The 26,251-nt window shown below is 41.6% G+C and overlaps 1 protein-coding gene across 2 annotated transcripts in view; it reads left to right on the top strand.

Annotated features, from left to right (window-relative positions):
* Positions 1–26,251, top strand: part of VPS53 (VPS53 subunit of GARP complex) — a 175,439-nt gene that overhangs the window by 148,136 nt on the left and 1,052 nt on the right. For both annotated transcript variants that reach the window (XM_040424767.1, XM_040424768.1), the window contains 2 exons: positions 12,916–13,053; positions 23,406–23,510. In XM_040424767.1, the coding sequence (XP_040280701.1) occupies positions 12,916–13,053; positions 23,406–23,510 (243 nt within the window). The remainder of the gene's footprint in view (positions 1–12,915; positions 13,054–23,405; positions 23,511–26,251) is intronic.

The raw sequence follows: 26,251 nt of genomic DNA, 5'->3' as shown, positions 1-26,251 counted from the left end.
ATCGGCCGGCCAGGCTCTATGACCAGTCTGCCTCTGGACTCGATACTGATGACCTCTCCTGAGGATGGCAAAATCTCGGAAAACTCTTTAAGACCAGTGTCATATAAATCATGCTATGGACTGTATGTACAAAGTGACTCATTGTAAAGTAAAGTTAACATTTCTGACCATTTTTGCTGATCTTCATTACTGTAAGGAAGGGATTTATTACATTACATATAGCTGTTTATACAAACAGCTCTGAGCAAGAAATTTTTGAGGAGCTACATACATATTCTGTGACCAAAGCAATGATTTTGCCAGTACTGAATTTTAATACAGCGGGGCAGATCAGTTTTTATCGCTAAATAAGGATACTGTTTACATATACCCATGCTGGGTGAGATAAATATCTTGGTCAAATGCCAACTTTGTATAAAAAAATGGGAAAAGTTGTCTTTTGCCGAGATATTTTTCTCACCCAGCATGGGTATATGTAAAAAGACACCCCAAAACACATTGCCCTACTTCTTCTGAGTACGGCGATACCAGATGTGTGACACTTTTTTGCAGCCTAGGTGGGCAAATGGGCCCACATTCCAAAGAGCACCTTTCGGATTTCACAGGGCATTTTTTACACATTTTGATTTCAAACTACTTCTCCCACATTAGGGCCCCTAAAATGCCTGGGCAGTATAACTACCCCACAAGTGACCCCCTTTAAGAAAGAAGACACCCCAAGGTATTTCGTGATGGGCATAGTGAGTTCATAGAAGTTTTTATTTTTTGTCACAAGTTAGTGGAATATGAGACTTTGTAAGGAAAAAAATATATACACTGCGTGCAGAATTATTAGGCAAATGAGTATTTTGACCACATCATCCTCTTTATGCATGTTGTCTTACTCCAAGCTGTATAGGCTCGAAAGCCTACTACCAATTAAGCATATTAGGTGATGTGCATCTCTGTAATGAGAAGGGGTGTGGTCTAATGACATCAACACCCTATATTAGGTGTGCATAATTATTAGGCAACTTCCTTTCCTTTGGCAAAATGGGTCAAAAGAAGGACTTGACAGGCTCAGAAAAGTCAAAAATAGTGAGATATCTTGCAGAGGGATGCAGCACTCTTAAAATTGCAAAGCTTCTGAAGCGTGATCATCGAACAATCAAGCGTTTCATTCAAAATAGTCAACAGGGTCGCAAGAAGCGTGTGGAAAAACCAAGGCGCAAAATAACTGCCCATGAACTGAGAAAAGTCAAGCGTGCAGCTGCCAAGATGCCACTTGCCACCAGTTTGGCCATATTTCAGAGCTGCAACATCACTGGAGTGCCCAAAAGCACAAGGTGTGCAATACTCAGAGACATGGCCAAGGTAAGAAAGGCTGAAAGACGACCACCACTGAACAAGACACACAAGCTGAAACGTCAAGACTGGGCCAAGAAATATCTCAAGACTGATTTTTCTAAGGTTTTATGGACTGATGAAATGAGAGTGAGTCTTGATGGGCCAGATGGATTGGCCCGTGGCTGGATTGGTAAAGGGCAGAGAGCTCCAGTCCAACTCAGACGCCAGCAAGGTGGAGGTGGAGTACTGGTTTGGGCTGGTATCATCAAAGATGAGCTTGTGGGGCCTTTTCGGGTTGAGGATGGAGTCAAGCTCAACTCCCAGTCCTACTGCCAGTTTCTGGAAGACACCTTCTTCAAGCAGTGGTACAGGAAGAAGTCTGCATCCTTCAAGAAAAACATGATTTTCATGCAGGACAATGCTCCATCACACGCGTCCAAGTACTCCACAGCGTGGCTGGCAAGAAAGGGTATAAAAGAAGAAAATCTAATGACATGGCCTCCTTGTTCACCTGATCTGAACCCCATTGAGAACCTGTGGTCCATCATCAAATGTGAGATTTACAAGGAGGGAAAACAGTACACCTCTCTGAACAGTGTCTGGGAGGCTGTGGTTGCTGCTGCACGCAATGTTGATGGTGAACAGATCAAAACACTGACAGAATCCATGGATGGCAGGCTTTTGAATGTCCTTGCAAAGAAAGGTGGCTATATTGGTCACTGATTTGTTTTTGTTTTGTTTTTGAATGTCAGAAATGTATATTTGTGAATGTTGAGATGTTATATTGGTTTCAATGGTAAAAATAAATAATTGAAATGGGTATATATTTGTTTTTTGTTAAGTTGCCTAATAATTATGCACAGTAATAGTCACCTGCACACACAGATATCCCCCTAAAATAGCTAAAACTAAAAACAAACTAAAAACTACTTCCAAAAATATTCAGCTTTGATATTAATGAGTTTTTTGGGTTCATTGAGAACATGGTTGTTGTTCAATAATAAAATTAATCCTCAAAAATACAACTTGCCTAATAATTCTGCACTCCCTGTATATATTCATTTTCCGCTAACTTGTGCAAAAAAATAAAAAATTCTAGGAACTCGCCATGCCCCTCACAGAATACCTTGGGGTGTCTTCTTTCCAAAATGGGGTCACTTGTGGGGTAGTTATACTGCCCTGGCATTTTAGGGGCCCTAATGTGTGAGAAGTAGTTTGAAATCAAAATGTGTAAAAAATGCCCTGTGAAATCCGAAAGGTGCTCTTTGGAATGTGGGCCCATTTGCCCAGCTAGGCTGCAAAAAAGTGTCACACATCTTGTATCGCCGTACTCAGAAGAAGTAGGGCAATGTGTTTTGGGGTGTCTTTTTACATATACCCATGCTGGGTGAGAAATATCTCGGCAAAAGACAACTTTTCCCATTTTTTTATGCAAAGTTGCCATTTGACCGAGATATTTATCTCACCCAGCATGGGGATATGTAAAATGACACCCCAAAACACATTGCCCAACTTCTCCTGAGTACGGCGATACCAGATGTGTGACACTTTTTTGCAGCCTAGGTGGGCAAAGGGGCCCACATTCCAAAGAGCACCTTTAGGATTTCACAGGGCATTTTTTACACATTTTGATTTCAAACTACTTCCCACACATTAGGGCCCCTAAAATGCCAGGGCAGTATAACTACCCCACAAGTGACCCCCTTTTAGAAAGAAGACACCCCAAGGTATTTCGTGATGGGCATAGTGAGTTCATGGAAGTTTTTATTTTTTGTCACAAGTTAGTGGAATATGAGACTTTGTAAGGAAAAAAAAATAAATAATCATTTTCCGCTAACTTGTGACAAAAAATAAAAAGTTCTATGAACTCACTATGCCCATCAGCGAATACCTTAGGGTGTCTACTTTCCAAAATTGTGTTATTTGTGGGGTTTTTCTACTGTCTGGGCATTGTAGAACCTCAGGAAACATGACAGGTGCTCAGAAAGTCAGAGCTGCCTCAAAAAGCGGAAATTCACATTTTTGTACCATAGTTTGTAAACGCTATAACTTTTACCCAAACCATTTTTTTCTACCCAAACATTTTTTTTTTTATCAAAGACATGTAGAACAATAAATTTTGAGAAAAAAATTATATATAGATGTCGTTTTTTAAAAAAAAATTTACAACTGAAAGTGAAAAATGTCATTTTTTTGCAAAATTTTTGTTAAATTTCGATTAATAACAAAAAAAGTAAAAATGTCAGCAGCAATGAAATGCCACCAAATGAAAGCTCTATTAGTGAGAAGAAAAGGAGGTAAAATTCATTTGGGTGGTAAGTTGCATGACCGAGCAATAAACCGTGAAAGTAGTGTAGTGCAGAAGTGTAAAAAGTGGTCTGGTCATTAAGGGTGTTTAAGCTAGGGAGGCTGAGGTGGTTAAAAAGAGGGTTTTGGAAATTTTCAGAAAAATTTCAAGATTTGCTTCTAAACTTCTAAGCCTTCTAACGTCCCAAAAAATAAAATGGCATTCACAAAATTATCCAAACATGAAGTAGATATATGGGGAATGTAGAGTAGTAACTATTTTTGGAGTTATTACTATCTATTCTAAAAGTTGAGAAATAAAAATTTGGAAATAAGCAACTTTTTTAAAATTTTTGGTAAATTTGGTATTTTTGTATAAATAAAAATGAAACTTTTTGACTCAATTTTTCCACTGTCATGAAGTACAATATGTGACGAGAAAACAGTCTCAGAATGGCCTGGATAAGTACCGTAAGTGTTTTAAAGTTATTACCACATAACCTGACACATGTCAGATTAGCAAAAATCGTTCTGGGATTTAAGGTGAAAAGTGGCTCAGTAGTGAAGGGGTTAACAAATAGAGGGAAACAGTTTAGTATTACGCTTTATTTAACTGTTTTTTTTTACTATGCATTAGGAAGTATTTTGAAGCATTTGTTGTGCTGAAAATCAAGTGATTTAAGCAAAACCACATTGCCATCACTGCTTATACCATCAATCATCCTGCTTTCTTAAACCCTGTCTATGCGGCTATTGCTTTTTCATTTTTGCATACATGCGGCCAAATGCGTGTCATTCAAAAGCTTTGGAACAAGCTGTGTATACTAATCCATGCTTCCTGCCCGGCAGTTCTATTTTTACTTTATTTATCCTCCTTTTTTGTACTTTATGCTATTGCCAGGCAAATACAAACACTATACAGCATTTATCAGAGACTGTAAAAAGGCTAATAAATTACAAGTGTGGACCCAGCCAGTTAGAAGTCTGGACTGCAGGGCATGTCATGTTGACATAATCTGGCTGAAAGTTATAAATCCATTTCATGTATATCTTAGAGGGGAATTAAAACTAATGTTTGTGCTATTTGGTAGTTAACGCCACTCAGAAATGCTAAATGTTCCTTTTTTGTTTTTCATTATTCTATTTCTTTTTTTCTTAGGCTACTTTCACATCGCGTTTTGGCTTTCCGTTTGCGAGATCCGTTCAGGGCTCTCACAAGCGGTCCAAAAGAGATCAGTTTTGCCCTAATGCATTCTGAATGGAAAAGGATCCGCTCAGAATGCATCAGTTTACCTCCGATCAGTCTCCATTCCGCTCTGGAGCCGGACACAAAAACGCTTCCTGCAGGGTTTTGGTGTCCGCTTGACGAAGCTGAGCCAAACGTTTTCTCTGACACAATCTGCCACAATAGAAAACTGATCCGTCTCCCATTGACTTTTAATGGAGTTCATGACGGATCCGTCTTGGCTGTGTTACAGATAATACAAACGGATCCGTTCATGACAGATGCATGTGGTTGCATTATTGTAACTGATCCGTTTTTGCAGATCCATGACAGATCTGCCCAAAACGTGAGTGTGAAAGTAGCCTTATATATTTCCCAGCATTTTCTTTCATGTTGCACAAAGATCTTTGTTCCTCACTGTTCTAAATGGAGCTCCGTACAGTATTAGAATGTATTGGATCCGATGAGCCGAAGTTATTGCTTCGTGAAGTCTCGCGAGACTTCAGGTAATAACTTCATAAATAAATTTCTACTGTAAAAAAAACTTTGCCCAAACTCTGGTTCGGTTCCAAGGTACTCCTGACTCCATTATAATCTAGACTGAGTGCAGTTAAACATTGAAGAGGAAGCAGCACTGATTGGCGGGGTAGACGGAGTCAGACCTCCATCAGTCTGATATTGATGACCTATCCTGAATCTTCTGCCAGGTGAAGGATGACCAAAAACCATAACCTTTGTGTCTATGGACCATGGGGATGCCCTAAGGACATTTTCTTAATGATTTCTAAATGCTGTTAAAAACAAATGTTTGTACATACAGTGCTGCCCATAATTATTCTTACCCCTGGCAAATTTTGACTTAGTTACTTTTATTCAACCAGCAAGTAATTTTTTGATGTGAAATGACATAGGTGTCTCCCAAAAGATAATAAGACAATGTACAAGAGGCATTATTGTGGGGGGAAAAACATTTCTCAGCTTTTATTTGCATTTGAGCAAAAAATACAAGATGTTCAGCACTGTGGAAAATCTCAGATGACATGGTCGGAAGCCAAAAGTGACACCTGTGCTGGCCAGGAGGATAGTTAGAGAGGTGAAAAAGAATCCAAGGATCACCACCAAGGCCATCCTGGTGAATCTGCGCTCTGCTGGTGGCAATGTCTCAAGGCAGACAATCCAACGGACACTGCACAATGCAGACCAAGGAGGACGCCACTTCTCCAGATAAGGCACACAAAAGCTCGCTTGGCCTTTGCAAAAGCTCATCTGGACAAAGAAGAAGACTTCTGGTCTTCTGTGTTATGGTCAGATGAAACAAAAATTGAATTGTTTGGTCACAATGATGTTTCCTTCATTTGGCGTAAAAAAGGAGAAGCCTTCAACCCAAAGAACACCATCCCCACTGTCAAACATGGTGGTGGGAACCTAATGCTTTGGGGGTATTTTTCAGCCAATGGACCAGGGAACCTAATCACAGTAAACAGCACCATGAAAAAAGAGCAATACATGAGTATTCTCAACGACAACATCAGGCAGTCTGCAGAGAAACTTGGCCTTGGGCACCAGTGGACATTTCAGCATGACAATGACCCAAAACACACAGCAAAAGTGGTGAAGAAATGGTTAGCAGACAACAACATTAACGTTCTGGAGTGGCCCAGCCGGAGTCCAGACTTGAATCCAATTGAGAATCTGTGTAGGGAGCTAAAGATCAGGGTGATGGCAAGAAGACCCTCCAACCTGAAAGATTTGGAGCTCATTGCTAAAGATGAATGGGGAAAAATACCTGTGGAGACATGCAAAAAGCTGGTCTGCAATTATAGGAAGCGTTTGATTGCTGTAATAGCCAATAAAGGCTTTTCTATTGATTATTGAGAAGGGTATGAATAATTTTGGACTGGACACTTTTTGCTCAAATGTAAATAAAAGCTGGGAATTTTTTTTTTTCCACAATAATGCCTCTTGTAATTCGTCTTATTATCTTTTGGTAGACACCTATGTCATTTCCCATCAAAAAATTACTTGCTGGTTGAATAAAAGTAACTTTAAGTCAAAATTTAAGGGGTATAAATAATTATGGGCAGCACTGTATGCTTACAAATATTCATTTTTTCGTGTGATATCATTTATGTGGCACAAAGTATCATTGTATGTTAATAGGGGTGTGCTGCCAACAAACAAACTGTATGGGGGCGAACAAGAATAGTCACAATCATCATCCCCATAGAGCAGGCCTTTCCTTCGTCATCATTGCCCACTGTATCGGCACATAGAAAGTGCCTTTCCTATTTGTCTTTTGGTCTTTCAGCTGCTGAGTTCAGCAATCTGTAAGACATTTATCTACTTTATTATCAGGGTGGTGTCCCAGGTAGTGTCCACTGAGTAGTCGAGCCGTGGTGCATCCAGGAGCCTGAAATCAGTTCCATATATATATGAAAAGTGTTAACTGGTTGCATAAAACCAGAAAACCATTTACCATGACCAGCCAGCATGTTTATCATTCGCAATCTACCCAGGACTGCATTTTGGGTTCATTTTATCCTTTTCTGTCAAGTGTTTTTTTTTTTTTACATAATTTAAAAAAATTGCAGCAAAAACGTGATGAGTACAGACTGATATGGTATATTCACACATGGAAGACTTGTAAAATTACCCTAAAAAATTGGAACCACTTTATGAGGAGAGTTGGTAAAATGGTTACACTTGTAGCCTTAAAGGGTTGTCTCACTTCAGTAAGTTGCATTTATCATGTAGAGGAAGTTAATACAAGCCACTTACTAATGTATTGTGATTGTCCGTATTGCTTCCTTTGCTGGCTGGATTCATTTTTCTATCACATGATACACTGCTCGTTTCCATGGTTACAGACCACCCTGCAATCCATCAGTGGTGGTCGTGCTTGCACAATATAGGAAAAAGCGTCAGCCTTTCTCGTGGCCGAGACCATGGGAGTGCACATAGACTAGTGCTTTTTCCTACATTTTGCAAGCACGACCACCACTGATGGATTTCAGGGGAGTCTGTAACCATAGAAACGAACAGTGTATAATGTGATAGAAAAAGGAATCTAGACAGCAAAGGAGGCAATATGGATAATAACAATACATTAGTAAGTTGTTTGTATTAACTTTCTCTACATGATAAATGCCACAGTGAAGTGAGACAACCCCTTTAAGGTGCCCATACTCCTTCAATAGCTGCCATGCAAACAATTGTTTGACCATCAGCTTTCCCTCCCAACTCCCCCATTCACATGCTCGGGTGAGAGGGAGAGAGGAGAAAGCTGCTGTCAGACACTTCTGGTAATGGCGTATTTGCTTGGGAGAACAAAAGGATCAAGTGAAAAAATTTCAGTTTGCCCGATCCTTCTCTCCCCTGAGTCGAGAGCTCCCCAAACTAAAACTAGTGGGTTTAGCCAAAACTAGTGTGTATGCGGACCTTTACCATAATGAAAGATCAAATTTAGTAAAGTAAGTAAAAATTGGTTAACGTCTGGATGATGTGCTTCTTGACGGACTTTTGTGACATTCTGCTGCTTTTTAGTCTCGTTCAGATTTTAATGTTTACTTTCATCTCCATTTGTACATCTCCAGTACAGAAAATGCAGAATGGTTAATTACCCTTGTTTACGGGAAGTCTAGGTAAACTCTGGGGTGGTCCTTTGAATGTGTGGAGCCACCTAACTGTCATTTGGTTTCCTTCCATTGTCCCAGAATGCATCACTGAGCTAAGCTGCTTGAAGGACTTTATCATGGTCTGTAGATTACAATAATGAGGATTTACGTTGTGGGAGAGCTGACCTATTCCACAGATACTGCTTGCCGGTGTCCTCTCAGCCTCCAAGTATTAACCCTTGTTCATTTTATTCCTGCTGCTCTTCTTTGCAGGAACTGGTTGATCACTTCACTGCTAATAGGACACATCCATTGTTTCAGTTGTCATGTTTTTTTCTGTGCATTTTCTTCAAAATAGACTGTTCTGATAACTTTTTTTTATGGGCTTTTTATGTTTTGCATATGGTAATGGCTTAGAGAACCTGTCCCCACAAAATGCAGCACATTATAGAGCAGGAGGAGCTGAACGAGTTAATATATAGTTTTGTGGGAAAAGATTCAGTGAAACCTGTACAGGGGGTTCATCTCATTAGTTATTGATAGCATACCCTGTGCAAGTGTGTATAACATTCCTCCCCATACAGCTGAACTCAGAAAAAGCATAGACTAAGGGTCCATTCACACGTCCACAATTCTGTTCCGCATTTTGCGGAACGGAATTGTGGACCCATGAATTTTTACGGGGCCGCACTATGTGCTTGACCGGATCCGGAATTGCGGAACCGCACTTCCGGGTCCGCAATTCTGTTCCCGAAAAAAATATACATTCTTTCCGCAATTGCGGACAAGAATAGGCATTTTCTATTAAGTGCTGGCAATGTGTGGTCCGCAAAATGCGGAACGCACATTGCTGGCGTCCGAGTTTTGCGGATCCGTGGATCCGCAAAACACTTAGACGTGTGAATGGAGCCTTAGAGGTTGTTTCACTTTAGCAAATGGCGTTTGTCATGTAGAGAAAGTTAAAGGGTAACCGTCATGTTTTCATCAAAAAAATCCGTTTTCGCATATGTTACTGCCGCAGCAGCATTATGCATAAAGCAATCTTAAGTTTCTTCACATACCACAGTTTTTCTTGAGTTTTTACCTTAGTTACGGCTGTTTGAACATTTACAATATGAGGACCTTCTCAAGATGGCTACTCTGCCAGTTCTCTGAGGCCAAAACTGCTTTCCCTTACTTCCCATATATACTTGCTGTAGCCAGGAGCTCCCTGCCAGCCAATCAGATTGGGTTACTGAGAGACACGCCTCCTCACTCTGAAGCCTAATGCAGTGTAAAGGACCGTCCCTCCGTCTTCCTGTCTTCTTAGCCAGAGACAGACAAGCCCTAGCAACTGTCTCTTAAGGGACCAGTGGAAAGGGACATTAATGAAAGCTGTTATTATAAGGTAATTACAGCTCTTTTGACAATCATTGACAGACTAACTCAGGTATCCATGCTTAGCTCTAATAAATAAAAAAAAATATGACCGTTATACTTTAATACAAGGGACTTACTAATGTATTGTGATTGTCCATATTGCTTCTTTTGCTGGTTTGATTCATTTTCGTAACTTTCTCTACATAATAAATGCTATTTGCTGAAGTCAGACAACCACTTCAAATGCATAAATTAAAAGTTTTGCTGAAGCTCAGGATAGACCAATATCTGATTGGTGGGGTCCCGCTCCCCAGCCGATCAGAGTAGCTTTGGCACTGGAACAACACAGCTTCATCCATTTTGTAGTGGACTGGGCTGGTTACTGCAGGGCTGCTCCCACCGAAATGAATGGGAGCAATCCTGCAGTTACAATTTCCGACTACTGCACAATGGATGCAGCTGTGTTTTGACGGAGCTGAACCAGCTGATCTACAGGTTTTGATGGCCAATCCTCTGGATAGGTCATCAATATCCGCTCGGTGGGGGACAGACACCCAGCACCCCTGCAGATCAGCTGGTTGAAGGGAAGGCCACATTCCATGCGAGCACTGCCTTCCCTTGTTTGTTTACCTGCTCGCCGTCGACATCGCAGCGGTGAGCAGGTTTAATTACAAGCTGTCCCCTTCATTTAAATAGGACGGCTTCCTCCTATTCACTTGAATACTACAGAGCCGTCCCATAGAAGTGAATGGTATGGCTTGTAGTTACACCTGCTCACTGTTGCGCTGTCGACGGCAAGCAGATAACAAACAAGGGAAGTAGGGCTGCAGCTAACGATTATTTGAATAATCAATTAGTTGTCGATAATTTCATCGATTAATCGGGAAAAAACACCAAAATGACAAAAAAAGGGGTTTATATGATTTTACTTGAAAAATTATGTTCAAAGGCCATATTAAAACAAATTGTGAATGGCACTGTTATGGGGGATCTGTGGATGGCACTGTTATGGAGGGGTTCTGTGGATGGCACTGTTATGGAGGGGTTCTGTGGATGGCACTGTTATGGAGGGGTTCTGTGGATGGCACTGTTATGGAGGGGTTCTGTGGATGGCACTGTTATGGAGGGGTTCTGTGGATGGCACTGTTATGAAGGGGTTCTGTGGATGGCACTGTTATGTGGGGGATCTGTGGATGGCACTGTTATGGGGGGATCTGTGAATGGCACTGTTATGGGGGGGGGATCTGTGGATGGCACTGTTATGGAGGGGATCTGTGGATGGCACTGTTATGGAGGGGTTCTGTGGATGGCACTGTTATGGAGGGGTTCTGTGGATGGCACTGTTATAGAGGGGTTCTGTGGATGGCACTGTTATGTGGGGGATCTGTGGATGGCACTGTTATGTGGGGGATCTGTGGATGGCACTGTTATGGGGGGGATCTGTGGATGGCACTGTTATGGGGGGGATCTGTGGATGGCACTGTTATGGGGAGAGGGATCTGTGGATGACACTATATAGCATCTTATGCTATATGTGTCATCCACAGATCTCCCCCATAGCAGTGTCCTCCACAGATCCCCCTCCCCATAACAGTGCCATCCACAGATCCCCTCCATAACAGTGCCATCCACAGATCCCCCTCCCCATAACAGTGCCATCCACAGATCCCCCTCCCCATAACAACCCTGACCCAGCCGCTCACAGCAGTATTCCTTAACTGGCAGTAACTTTTACTTTAAATCACTGCATCTTCTTTTACCTTCCAATGAAGCTCCAGTAACAGGCAGAGCGGGCGGCGGCGTAACGTCACTTACTCACGTGACGCGCCTACTCCACCTACTTTATTAATGAAGCAGGCGGAGCAGACACGTCACGGGAGTAAGTGGCGTTACGCCGCCGCCCGCTCTGCCTGTTACTGGAGCTTTATTGTAAGGTAAAAAAATATGCGGTGATCTAAAGTTCAAGGACCCGCAGGCATAGCGCCTGACCGTCCGCCCGCATAGCAACGAATCGGCCGATTATTCGATAACTGGATTCGTTGACACGAATCCCGTTATCAAATATTATCGATAACGTCAATTAATCGTTGCAGCCCTAAAGGGAAGGCTGCGTTCACACAGAGCGCGGCCTTCTCTTCAAACAGCTGATCGGCGGGGATGCCAGGTGTCGGACCCCTGCAGATCTGAGGATAGATCATCAATATTAACATCCCGGAAAACCCATTTAACATATATCCTTTTTTTGTAAACGTGAAAAGTAAGTAAAAAAAGTGATGTGAACCCAGCCTAGAGGTTAATGGATTTTTATTGCATGCTTTTATTAAAGGGAGTCTTTTACCTAAAATCACCATTATAGAACACTAACATCAGGATCTCCTTTACATTCCCTATATTAGAATGCTACCCTCCATATTGCTGTCCATTGCCGATTTTCTCAGAAAAACACTTTTATTCAATATGTTAATTAGCTTCTGAAGGTGCCTAGGGGCAGAGTTCATGCAGCCGTTGCCCAGGCCCCTCATCGCTTTTCATATGAAACGCCTCCCCTTTCACCCCTCTGGCCCGCCCTAGGTTCTTCTGATTAAGTCCTCCTCTTATTGAGAAATCCAGCGCCGTTCAACAGATTCGCTGCACCTGGGCACTTTATTCTCCATTATGGGCAGAGGCACAAGAGCGTTTAATGCGCATGTGCCGGCCCGTACTTCCCGATCTAGCCGGCCTTGTGCCTCTGCCCATAATGGGGAATAAAGTGCGCAGGTGCGGCAAATCTGTTGAATGGCGCTGGATTTCTCACTAAGAGGGGGATGTAGTCACAAGAATCTAGGGCGGGCCAGAGGGGTTTCGTATGAAAAGCACCGAGGGGCCTGGGCAACGGCCGCATGAACACCGCCCCTGGGCACCTTCAAAAGAGAATTAACATATTGAATAAGTGTTTTTATGAGAAAATCGGGGATGGACAGCAATATGGAAGGTAGCCTTCTAATATGGGGAATGGAGATCCTGATGTTAGTGTTCTATAATGGTAATTTTAGGTGAAAGACTCCCTTTAATATTTTTGTTCTGCTTACATGTAAACACCTAAACAGAAATGTAACTTGTTTACAGCTTCTTCTTGATACTCACTCTCTGAAAACCGTCCTCCTCGACCTACCATCCATCGGATCTCAAGTAGTACGGAAAGCTCCAGCAAGTTATACAAAAATTGTGGTGAAAGGCATGACTCGGGCCGAGATGATCCTGAAGGTGTGTACTAAGCTGTTATGTCCATGTTATTTTGATTAGGCTTTATATAGACACTGAAATATTTCACACCAATGTGGTAGAAGGCTCCTCTGACCTCTGTGGTTGCATACATATGGGAGACATTTTCCTAATACTAAGTTGAACTTTGGATAAGGGTACTTTCACACTAGCGTTTTTCTTTTCCGGCGCTGAGTTCCGTCCTAGGGGCTCAAATCCGGAAAATAACTGATCAGTTTTATCCTAATGCATTCTGAATGCAGAGTAATCCGTTCAGGATGCATCAGGATGTCTTCAGTTCAGTCTTTTTGACTGATCAGGCTTTTCAGAAAAACGTAGCATGCTGTATTTTTACCTCCGGCCAAAAATCCTGAACACTTTGACTGAACGCCGAGTCCGGTCTTTTTCCCATTGACTTGCATTAACGCCGGATCCGGCGCCATGTGTTCAGTCAGACCGGATCCGGCTTTTGCATGTTAAACCCGAAAAATGTGAAAAAAAAAGTTAAAGTCCATAAATGGCGGATCCGTTTTTTCCAAAGCATTTTTTCATTGTGATCAAAATCCTGATCAGGATTCAAATGTAATCCGTTTTCACACGTTTTTCCGGATCCGGGGGGCAGTTCCGGTGTCTGAATTGAACGCCGGATTAAATCAACGCTAGTGTGAAAGTAGCCTTACCTGGTAACGTTTAGTTATGTGGTCAACCTACCTATCTTTAAGAGGTCTACCTGATTGACCAGGATGAATGAAATCAAAGATGTTATTTGAAAAAATTGAGATTACAGTCATTGTACATCCGTGCACCATGCTACAGATCCTTTCATTGGAGAATTATAGATCTGCCTTCACGCATTATTAACAATTGGTGGAAACTTGATTGTCTGATATTTTACTTTTCCAAGTTTACAGATTTGTTTGAAATGATACACTTGTTAGTTCTTTTGCCCACTATATCATAACCTTACAGGTTATACTTTTTTTTGCTGCGCTAAAGCCTTATTAGGAAAACAAACAAGCCTGAAACATCTGTGTGCAAGTTGAAGAAGCTCACTAGGGCTACTTTCACATCTGCGTTTTCAATTCCGGTTTTGAGATCCGGCTGAGGATCTCAAAACCAGAATTAAATGGTTCAGTTTTGTCCCCATTCATTGTCAATGGGGACAAAACTGACCAGGATGCATAAGTATGCATCCGTTCTGTTTTGTTGCATTTTGGTGCCGGACCCAAAACCAATACAAACTGTAGTTTTGTGTCCTGCTTGCATGCAAAATGGAACAAATCGGATCCGGCATAAAAATCAATGTACCGGGCGGTAAGTCAATGTTACTGGATCCAGGGCCCATTGACGTACAATGACTTTCATAGCAGATCTGGTTTGTTCAGTTTAGATTTAATGCAACCAGATCCGGCCAAAACTGATGCATCCAGATGTATTAAACGGAAAGGATCCTTTTAATTCCAGTTTTGAGATGCTCTGCCGGATCTCAAAACGAGAATTAACAACGCAGATGTGAAAGCAGGCTATGTGCTCTATTGTATTAGGCTAACACGATCATTTCTGGATGCACAGTTAAGGTTCGTTCACATCTCCTTTTTGGAACTCTGGTAGCCTGTTCCGGCAGGGGAACAGACTGCTAGAGATGGCATATCTGCTATTCTCTATAATGGGATCCAGTGGGTTTCTGGCATAAATTAGCAATATTCTGGCAGAGGAATATGGCTGCATGCAGCAGTATTTCTCCAGGAGAAAGCCAGCATTTATGCTGGAAACCCTCTGGTTACCATTATAGTGAATGGGGATCCGGCAGGGTCCATTTATGAAGGATACGGTAACTCCAGTAGTCTGTTCCTCTAATGGAGTTCCAAAATGTGAACCAACCCTTAGTCAGTGGCAAACAGGGATGATCAACATTGATCTGCCCACTATCCATGCACAATTTCCTCCCCCATCATCTTAAAGGAGTTGTCTCACTTCAGCAAGTGGCATTTATCATGTAGAGAAATTTAATACAAGGCACTTACTAATGTATTGTTATTCTCCATTTTGGCTCCTTTGCTGGCTAGGCTAATTTTTTCATCACATTATACACTTCTCGTTTCCATGGTTACGACCACCCTGCAATCCAGAATCTGTGGCTGTGTTTGCACACTATAGAAAAAAGCACTGGCCTCTCTGGTAGTCGGGACCATAGGAGCGCACATAGGCCGGCGCTTTTTCCTATAGTGTGCAAGCACGGCCACCGGTGCTGGATTGAAGGGTGGTTGTAACCATGGAAACGAGAAGTGTATAATGTAATGGAAAAATTAGTCTAGCCAGCAAAGGAGCCAAAATGGAGAATAACAATACATTAGTAAGTGCCTTGTATTAACTTTCTCTACATGATAAATGCCATTTGCTGAAGTGAGACAACCCCTTTAAGTTAATCTTACTTTCTTGTATATGGCAAGGTTAAACCTGACATTAATGCCAACTTTTCAAGATGACTGAACTCCCAAAACTATTTTGGCCTTTTAATACATAGATGAATGCATTAATAATTTGAAGTAGGCAATATTTAATTATACTGGTATGAGAGCTGGACAGTGCTAGACTTGAGTAGGCTAGGAGATAGATAGAGTTTTTGCCTGATTTAAGATGAAGTTTCTAAAAGGATTTAGAATGATACTGTCCTATAAATCATGTGCTTCAAACAATTCATCTCCTAAACATATATGTGCAGGGAGTTATGAAGGATGTATCTACAAAAGCATACTTAATCAAAGCCATGAGGTTAGAGGATATGCTAGAAGTGAGGACGTTGTTTTAGGAAGATATGGGATAGGATGTGAAGGTTGTTTTTTTTTTATCTTGGACAAATATTCTGAACTTTTTTAGCCTTTTCTGGGATTACCCTTGAACATTACACATCTTATCCAGTAATTTCTAAGTTTCGAAAAATAAATATACGCTGGGACAGTTTTATGACTGTCTGAAACTGATGGCGCAGACCAGTTTAAATAAACCGTCCACAGGAGGACACCACTTTGACAAGAATATTGCAGTGGAAGCAGTTTCTTGAGAACTTCAGTTACAATTAAGAAAAAGACATATGGTAGTGATTTAACAAAAATTTTCTTCCATGTTACCAGGACAAGTGTTGGACGTTTATAGAGAGAGTGATCTATAGTCAAAGGACATTTTGTACAGCTCAAAAAACAATTCTATATCATCGGTAACTGCTGGTGCATATTTCAGATTCCCTTTATTCCTCACAACTACTCATTAATGGAAATTTGTCACCAAAATTTTTTATGCCCATATTCACACATAACAGATTTGATGCTGATTTTCATGATTCAGCTCTGACAGTCTACAAAAAAGCAACACCGTACAGTATAATGTATTCACATGGGTTTTAGTAAATTTTCAGACCCATTCCAAAAATTGAAAATCCAGGGTAGGCGTGACTTATGGGTGTTGGATCTCACCCGTTGCAATAAAAATGGTGACTTTTGGAGCAAAATCCTCATGTAGCAGGACATTTAAAACTTAAAGGGTTTGTGCAACCTGTTAATATTGATGACCAATCCTCGAGATAGGTCATCAATATCTGATCGGCGGGGGATACCCCCGCCAATCAACTGAAGAGGCAGTGGCGCTCCATGTAAGCGCTGTTTTCTCTTTATTACACTGCCCATCGTCTCCCTTGCAGCAGTGGTGTAGTGTAATTACAGGTACTTGCATCAAACAAGTGCATGGAGCGAGTACTTGTCATGGGGCAGTGTAATGAAGAGGAAGTAGCGCTCGCATGGAGCGCCGCCTCCTCTTCAAACAGCTGACCAGCGGTGGTACCAGGCCCCCACCAGTCAGATATTGATAAAGGTTGTCAATATAAACAGGCTTCACAATCCTTTTAAACCAGATAAGAACTGAGCTCAGACTAATGTTGAGAAGACAGTGTGCTGCAGAGTGAGCCATCAAGAGAGCTCACCTGACACATTTTTAAACTGCATTAAGCAGCTTGCATCATATTGGGATACACAAACAAAATAGTTTTTTTTTTTTTTTTTTAATAAAAACCTGCAATAGCCTTCAGAGGTGTCCATAAGCGTTTAACGTTTTCAAAGGTCTGGGTGAGTTTTTGACATCCTATTGATTGCTGGATGGCAAGCAATACACATTTTTCAAATATATTTAGCTCTGAGAATATTTCTACTGCTGCTGGTCCTGTAGATAGTAAAGGGTTTCTGTTCCTACTTTTATCTATGCCCCCGTTACTCCAGAAATCTAACTTGTATAATATGCTAATTAGCCTCTAGGTGCAGGGGGGGCGTTGTTCCTGCTCCTAGAGGCTCCGTTCTCCCACCTTTGGCCACGCCCTGCCACACTAGATTGAAAGGGCCAGGCAGCATTGGTCTCCTACTGCTGGCCCTGTGCGCAGGGGAAATCTTGCGCCGTTCAGTATTCAGCGCAGGCGCAGTGAGGAAGCCAGCAGGTGGCGAGCGCCCTTCACTCACTGTGCCTGCGCCGAATACTGAACGGGACGGCGCAGGCGCGAGATTTACAGGGCAGGCAGTAGGAGACCAGCGCTGCCTGGCCCTGTCAATCTAGTGTAGCAGGGCGTGGCCAAAGGTGGGAGAACGGAGCCTCTAGACTAGAGGCTAATTAGCATATTATAAAAGTTATATTTCTGGAGTAACGGGGGCACAGATAAAAGTAGGAATAGGCTAGTTAGGTGCAGCTGACATTAGTCAATCGCTGTCAGCTAGCTTAATAGGGTTAATTCTGGTGACAGAATCCCTTTACTATCTACAGGACCAGCAGCAGTAGAAATATTCTCAGAGCTAAAAATATATGTGAAAAATGTGTGTTGCTTGCCATCCAGCAGTCAATAGGATGTCAAAAACTCACCAGACCTTTGAAAACGTTAAAAGCTTATGGACACCTCTGAAGGCATTTTTGGTAAAAATCTATTGCAGGTTTTTATAAAATAAAAAAAAAACTATTTTTTTGTGTATCCCAATATGATGCAAGCTGCTTAATGCAGTTTAAAAATGTGTCAGATGAGCTCTCTTGATGGCTCACTCTGCAGCACACTGTCTTCTCAACATTAGTCTGAGCTCAGTTCTTATCTGGTTTAAAAGGATTGTGAAGCCTGTTTATATTGACAACCTTTATCAATATCTGACTGGTGGGGGCCTGGTGACAGAAACCCTTTAAAAAAAAGGCCATAGAGATGTCACGTCATACGGCAATTTTAGGCATGGCCCTCTGACATTCAGTGATTGAGTGCTGTAGAGGTAGAAACAGGCTTTCTTTTGTAGACTGTTAGCACGTATAAAATATATTTTTATTTCCAGAGCCTAAAGGGTTTTCCAAAATCCAGCTTATTCTCGGAAAACCTCTTTGACAACCAAATGAAAACATTATATAAAATAATGGCAGTGCATTTAAGTAAGGGGGTAGGGTCTCTCTTCAGAGTGGAATTCCTAGTAAGTATATAAAATGAGTGAGGGTCATGGGAGCAATGTTCTGAAGAACAGTGAAAAACCTGATGAGTCATAGCTTTCTGATTCATCATTTAAGACCTCCAAAAAAAGGCATATTTTTGGTAATGGTATGCCTCCTACTGTGACATTCCTCATTACTTTAAAGTGTGACTGTGTCTAATGATTTGGACATGAGCTTTGAACGTCATGATTTATATTTGGGAAGGTGTGATGTCATCACTTGTGTCACTCAATCGAATTGACATATTAAACAACACTTTTGTCACAGGTCCTACTTTGAAAATATATATATTTTTTAAATATACTATTTGGCTATTGAGTGAAGCATTTATTAAGACCAGCAATTTATATGCCGGTCTTAATACCCCTGCACTGGCATTGGATGTGCATAGGTTATGTAGAGGCACAGGCCTCTACATAAATTAGACGCATGTTCCGGCGGCGTACAACAAGCTTAAACCTACGCCAGCTCCCATACAAAATTATAAATGAGACAAGCCGGCCAGTCGCCCCCCCCTTCCCTGCCCACTCCGCGCCCCCTTTTTCCGCCACCTCGGAATAGTGGCGTGAGCAAGGAAAAGTCGCAGATTCAGCCACAAATCCCCCTTGTGACCAAATCTGCGACAAAAGTACGCAAAAAAAGTGGTGTACTTCACATCATAAATGACCCCAGTACTGTGTTCCAGTATATGTGGTTTGCATGAAGGAACCTAAGGCATAGATGATTGGTCTACAATAGTGAATGAGAGGGACTATATTAATCAGATGCTAACAATTATACTTATTGTTCTTTGTTCTTACACAGATTGTCCTGGTTTGTGTAACATGCTACTACAGCTATTAGGCAAGGACATTTTTAGTAGTGTGTACAATAATGGTTAAGATGTAAACATCCCGCTTGGCTATTTATTACTCATGTAAATGTTTTTTTTATTTTTTTTTATTTAAACACAACTGGTTATTTTTATTGTATTATATATTTAAAGTACAGTATGGCAGAAAAAGTGCTGTGTATAGTTTTCGTGTCCTTCCAGAAACCACAAAATATCCCTAGGGAGCTGGAATGCTCTTTGGGGTTTTCTGGAAGCTGTGCTGTCTGCTGGCAGCTCCGCCTTTGTACATTCCAACTTTAGGTTGGGCCTTAAGCCCAGAAGTTTAGCTGGTCATAAGCATTTTGATCATCCAGTCTGCTACCTTTTAAGTACCAAACCGCTGTCATGTCCCCCATTTAATCTGCTAAAATAGTGTATACGGTGTAACTATATATAAAGATAACAGAAATAATAGGAAACTCCCATGCCTTGTTAAATTAAGTCCTGTGTTGGTGGAGAATAGATTTCTCAATGTTTTGTGAGATCTTTGTGGAAGATTGTTGAATAGATAAAATTATAGATTTGTACGTGTTGCGGCCCCTTTCATGGCCAACAATTGGGGCAATTATCTGGAAGACACGTTCCTAGGAAGGCATGTTCCTGATAATTGCCCTGTGTAAAGGTGCCACCGATCACCCAATGAATGAGCAAACAAAATGTGCTCCTTGGAAACAATAAATCTGTGTGTGGACGAACAATCAGTGCAGCAAATACTTACCCTCCTACAGCAGGGGTGATTTCTGCATGTGCAGGCCATTATCGGGAACGAACAGTTTGTTCACACTAAATGAATCTTCAGTTGGCCCATGTAAAAGGGCAATTCGTTTTGATGTATCTGGCTAGGTTTGAGGTAAATACAATGATACTGGTATTCTAATATTTAAAGGGATTCTGTCACCAGATTTAACCCTATTAAGCTAGCTGACATTAGCGATGTACTAATGTCAGCTGAATCTAAATAGCCTATTCCTACTTTTATCTATTCCCCAGTTACGCCAGAAATCTAACTTTTATAATATGCTAATTAGCCTCTAGGAACAGGGGGGGGCGTTGTTCCTGCTCCTCGAGGCTCCGTTCTTCTACCTTTGTCGCCTCCCTCCAAGTCCTGAAATCTTGCGCCGTTCAGTATTCGGTGCAGGCGCGGTGAGGAAGCTGGCAGCCTGCGAGCGTCTTTCCCTCACTGTGCTGTGAACGGCGCAAGATTTCACCAGAGCACAGGGCTGGCAGACAGATGCGAGCGCTGCCTGGCCCTGTCAATCAGGACTTGGAGGGAGGCGACAAAGGTGGGAGAATGGAGCCCCCCAGGAACAACGCCCCCCCCCGCTCCTAGAGGCTAATTAGCATATAATAAAAGTTTGATTTCTGGAGTAACGGGGGCATAGATAAAAGTAGGAATAGGCTAGTTAGGTGCAGCTGACATTAGCACAGCGCTAATGTCAGCTAGCTTAATAGGGTTAAGTCTTGTGACAGAAACCTTTAAAGGGATTCTATCTAAAATTGCAGAACGTTAGTGCCATCAAAATATCTATTAGGTTGACCAACACTTCAAAGACTCGCAGGGGTTTGTCCTCTAGAATTTAGATTATTCACTGATTATAATAGGGGGAACTTGAACGTAAAACATGATGACTTTGATACGCTTTAAATGCCGGAAATGCAACTCTGAATACCCAATATATACACTGCTCAAAAAAATAAAGGGAACACTTAAACAACACAATGTAACTCCAAGTCAATCACACTTCTGTGAAATCAAACTGTCCACTTAGGAAGCAACACTGAGTGACAATCAATTTCACATGCTGTTGTGCAAATGGGATAGACAACAGGTGGAAATTATAGGCAATTAGCAAGACACCCCCAATAAAGGAATGATTCTGCAGGTGGTGATCACAGACCACTTCTCAGTTCCTATGCTTCCTGGCTGATGTTTTGGTCACTTTTGAATGCTGGCGGTGCTTTCACTCTAGTGATAGCATGAGACGGAGTCTACAACCCACACAAGTGGCTCAGGTAGTGCAGCTTATCCAGGATGGCACATCAATGCGAGCTGTGGCAAGAAGGTTTGCTGTGTCTGTCAGCGTAGTGTCCAGGGCATGGAGGCGCTACCAGGAGACAGGCCAGTACATCAGGAGACGTGGAGGAGGCCGTAGGAGGGCAACAACCCAGCAGCAGGACCGCTACCTCCGCCTTTGTGCAAGGAGGAACAGGAGGAGCACTGCCAGAGCCCTGCAAAATGACCTCCAGCAGGCCACAAATGTGCATGTGTCTGCTCAAACAGTCAGAAACAGACTCCATGAGGGTGATATGAGGGCCCGACGTCCACAGGTGGGGGTTGTGCTTACAGCCCAACACCGTGCAGGACGTTTGGCATTTGCCAGAGAACACCAAGATTGGCAAATTCACCACTGGTGCCCTGTGCTCTTCACAGATGACAGCAGGTTCACACTGAGCACATGTGACAGACGTGACAGAGTCTGGAGACGCCGTGGAGAACGTTCTGCTGCCTGCAACATCCTCCAGCAATGCCAGCATGATCGTTTTGGCATTGGGTCAGTAATGGTGTGGGGTGGCATTTCTTTGGAGGGCCTCCATGTGCTCGCCAGAGGTAGCCTGACTGCCATTAGGTACTGAGATGAGATCCTCAGACCCCTTGTGAGACCATATGCTGGTGCGGTTGGCCCTGGGTTCCTCCTAATGCAAGACAATGCTAGACCTCATGTGGCTGGAGTGTGTCAGCAGTTCCTGCAAGATGAAGGCATTGATGCTATGGACTGGCCTGCCTATTCCCCAGACCTGAATCCAATTGAGCACATCTGGGACATCATGTCTCGCTCTATCCACCAACGTCACGTTGCACCACAGACTGTCCAGGAGTTGGCAGATGCTTTAGTCCAGGTCTGGGAGGAGATCCCTCAGGAGACCGTCCGCCACCTCATCAGGAGCATGCACAGGCGTTGTAGGGAGGTCATACAGGCACGTGGAGGCCACACACACTACTGAGCCTCATTTTGACTTGTTTTAAGACATTACATCAAAGTTGGATCAGCCTGTAGTTTGTTTTTCCACTTTAATTTTGAGTGTGACTCCAAATCCAGACCTTAATGGGTTAAAAAATTTGATTTCCATTTTTTTATTTTTGTGTGATTTTGTTGTCAGCACATTCAACTATGTAAAGAACAAAGTATTTCAGAAAAATATTTAATTAACTCAGATCTAGGATGTGTTATTTTTGTGTTCCCTTTATTTTTTTGAGCAGTGTATATATTATTCCTGTTTGAATAGGATCATTTAAGGCAATATAATTATCAAGAAGGAAATTGCATGCACTGATCTCCTCCACAGAATGGGGAGAATTGATCAAGATAAAGAATCAGCAGAATGCTTTATAGACGGCACAATTAGCTGCCAGCAAATGATTATTTGAGATGACCGTACAAACTATCATATCACCCGATGAATGAGCATTTCATTTCTTCATCAGGTAATGGGCAGCATCTTTACACTGGCTGATCACCAGCATTCGTATGAGCAGCTGTTGGTGATAATCTGCCCAAACATCGGGCAGTGTAAAGGGGTGTTTAGTATAGAACCAGAGTGTTTTTTTCTGCAACAGAGAGGGGTACCTGCCAGAGATAGCATAAGGAGTCCCTGTAGAGCTGGAGAAAAGCAGAGAGAACTATCCTAGTATTGGTTCTACTGACTAGTAGTAATAGCAGTAGGGGTTGGTTTGACATGATGTTCTATCCTGAAGAGATCTGGGAACAAGATGCAGTTAAGTAATTATATATTAATGATAATTATAGAATTATTCTGAATCATTATTAATAACTATAACTCTGTTTCACACCAGGTGGAGTCTATGAAAATATTGCAGACGTGTGTGCATTGTTAATCTCACCTTGTGTTGGTTAAGAAGAAAAGACCTGAGTATTGTGTTTGGAATGTCAATGTGTGTAACCGTATATCCGTCTGTCTCCTGGATCTCTAGGTGGTGATGGCTCCTCATGAGAACTCTGTTGTTTTTGTGGATAATTACATTAAACTGCTTGCTGATTGCAACACTGAGACTTTTCAGAAGATATTGGAGATGAAGGTAAAAGCATGGGCAGTAGCTAGACGTAATACTATGTGTTAACACGCTGTGTCATGTCATGTAAAAGAATAGCAAGAGAGATCATTCCTTCCATCTGAGTGATCCTTGCCACATATTTATGGCTTGCATTTGTTACTCAGGATGCACCTCAGCATCTTACGCATTAGCGGCATTTCTGAGATTTTGACTACGCAGTGAGCATACAGTACACTGTCTGGGAATTTGCCTTCAAGGGTAATAACTTCTGACATTTTTGGGGGGATATAAGAGTTTTTGTTACAGCCCTAATTAAACAAAGAGGTACTAATTTAATGTGTGTTTTACCATTTGCTTTAACTGTATGCAGTACTCTAACTGTACATAATAAACTTTATTAAAGGAGTTGTGTCATTTCAGCAAGTGTCATTCATCATGTAGATAAAGTTAATACAAGGCACTTACTAATATATTGTTATGATCTATATTGCTTCCTGGATTCATTTTTCCATCACATTATAACACTGCTAGGTTACGACCACTCTGCAATCCATCAGCAGTGGCCGTGCTTGCACACTATAGGAAAAAGTGCCGGCCTCTTTGGTGGCCAGGACCGTGGGAGATCACATAGGCCAGTGCTTTTTTTTTTTTATAGTGTGCAAACAAGGCCACCGCTGATGGGTTGCAGGGTGGTCGTAACCATGGAAACGATCAGTTTATAATGTGACGAAAAAATAAATCCATCCAGCAAAGGAGGCAATATGGATAACAACAATACATTAGTAAGCGCCTTGTATTAACTTTCTCTACATGATAAATAATATTTGCTGAAGCGACACAACCGCTTTAACTCTCAACACAGCAGACTGTAAGTGAAGGAGGCCCTGTGGAAAGTGTCCCTTTATTAAAGGGGTTGTACCACTAATATAAATGTATCCCACCCAAAAGAGATCACTATCACGGTTATATCACTTTTCTCAAATAACACTATTTATCAAAACCACTTTATTGGAAAGTTTATAGCCTACCATTACACCCTGTGGCAAATCTGTTACCGTAAGTTACCTCCTGCAGTGGAGCCTTGTAATGTAGTAAGGGTCATTAGTAAGAAAAGGGGAGTGGTTACTGTCACATGATCTGCTGATGTCAGGACACGTATCGCTGCACTAAGGCATGATGGGACTGCAGACTCATGACAAACCAGGAAGTTGGATTCAAGCATGGGGGATAAGAGAAAACTGCAAATGAGGTAAACTTGGAAAAAAATCTATCCAAGAAGGAATGGGATCTAGAGTAATTGATTTCCTTTACAGTGAAAAGTAGTTTATGGCACAACTCCTGTAACTGTCCCTGCCAATTAGTGGCTGGAGTGTCAGATTTGTTTTGTTTAGCTCCCAATATGGCAGTGCCCATGTTGTGTAGAAGTACTGGTATATATTGCAGAGAAAAAGCACAGCATACACCTAACTGTTCAAAGGGATTGTTATATCTAGAACACCAGCATGTGTCCAGTAGGTATTGTTGTACTTGTATCAGAAAGGACTAACAAGTGACCCATTGCTGCTGTAATAATATATTTCATGTTTAGTATTGTATGAAGAATTTGTATATCCTTTGGCTATATCGGCCTATAAAATTTGTCTGGGGAAAAGAAATACCTACATTTATTTCCAAACTAGTATTAAAAAAAAAAAATTTAATTTTTTTTTGTAGTTTGACCACACGTCAGCAAATGTGGTTTAGGCGCTTTATTTTATCATTGCTATGGACTTTGGCTTTATGGATGTTTACCAAATATATTCAGTGGGCGAACAAAAAGTCGAGTGTTTGTAGTCTGTTACCATGGAGATGCATAGGTCTGAGCAGGAGCTTTAGACATAAAATAGTAACAACACAGGCCCTATGAAAATAGGAAGTCAGTTGTGGCTTGATAATAGTTACAGAGTGTTTCGGGATACCATAACCCAGGAAATGGTCAAGTGTTTGATGCTAAGCACTACAATGCCAGAAGGCCCATGTCCACTTTATACTTCTCTTTGTAAAAAAAAAATGTTGTGATACCGTTTAGGGAACAGCCTCTATTTATTGTATGAATGGAAAGAAGAGAGTAACGTGCTTAGACTGCATTTGATTACTAGGTTTCTAAATACTCTACTGCTTTCAGATGTGCCTGATGGGTGTTTAGTTCTGGTAGAAGGACCCTGTGTTTTGAGAACATCTGCTTCCTGATAAGTCTCGTTCTTTTTTAGCCATTGTTAGATTACTTTGTTCTGCTGGTCAGCACTTTCTTCAAAGTTAAATGTAGAATTCATTAAGCACATAGAGGCCAGCCAAAGTACAGACATATAGTGTTCTATACATGTAAATTGATTGCAGTCTGGCTTAATAAAGATATATTTCACTATACTATCACTTACACGTCATATAGCCTTCAAATGCAATATGCAAGGGAACGAACCAAGTGTAATTACAAAAATATACCCTTCTAAAGAATAATAATTTAGAAGCTGGTTTGGTTATAAAGTGCCAAATCCAGGCTAGAGCATTACTTTGAATTGAATGCTCTGTGTAGTGTGTCAGTAACTAGCACGGTCAGCTTTATCATCTGTAATATCTACTCTATAAACTCTGTAATTCAATGCTGAGAAACTCCTCACATTTACCAAATAATTCCAATACCTGGCTCAGTGGACTGCGTGCTCCTGTGCTACCCTTGTCCTGTAGGCACAGGAGACAGCTGTCACCCTGCCTTTTGTTTTCCATAT

This window comes from Bufo bufo, chromosome 3, assembly GCF_905171765.1.
Source record: "Bufo bufo chromosome 3, aBufBuf1.1, whole genome shotgun sequence".
Taxonomy (NCBI): Eukaryota; Metazoa; Chordata; class Amphibia; order Anura; family Bufonidae; genus Bufo; species Bufo bufo.
This window is presented reverse-complemented; position numbering and strand designations above follow the sequence as displayed.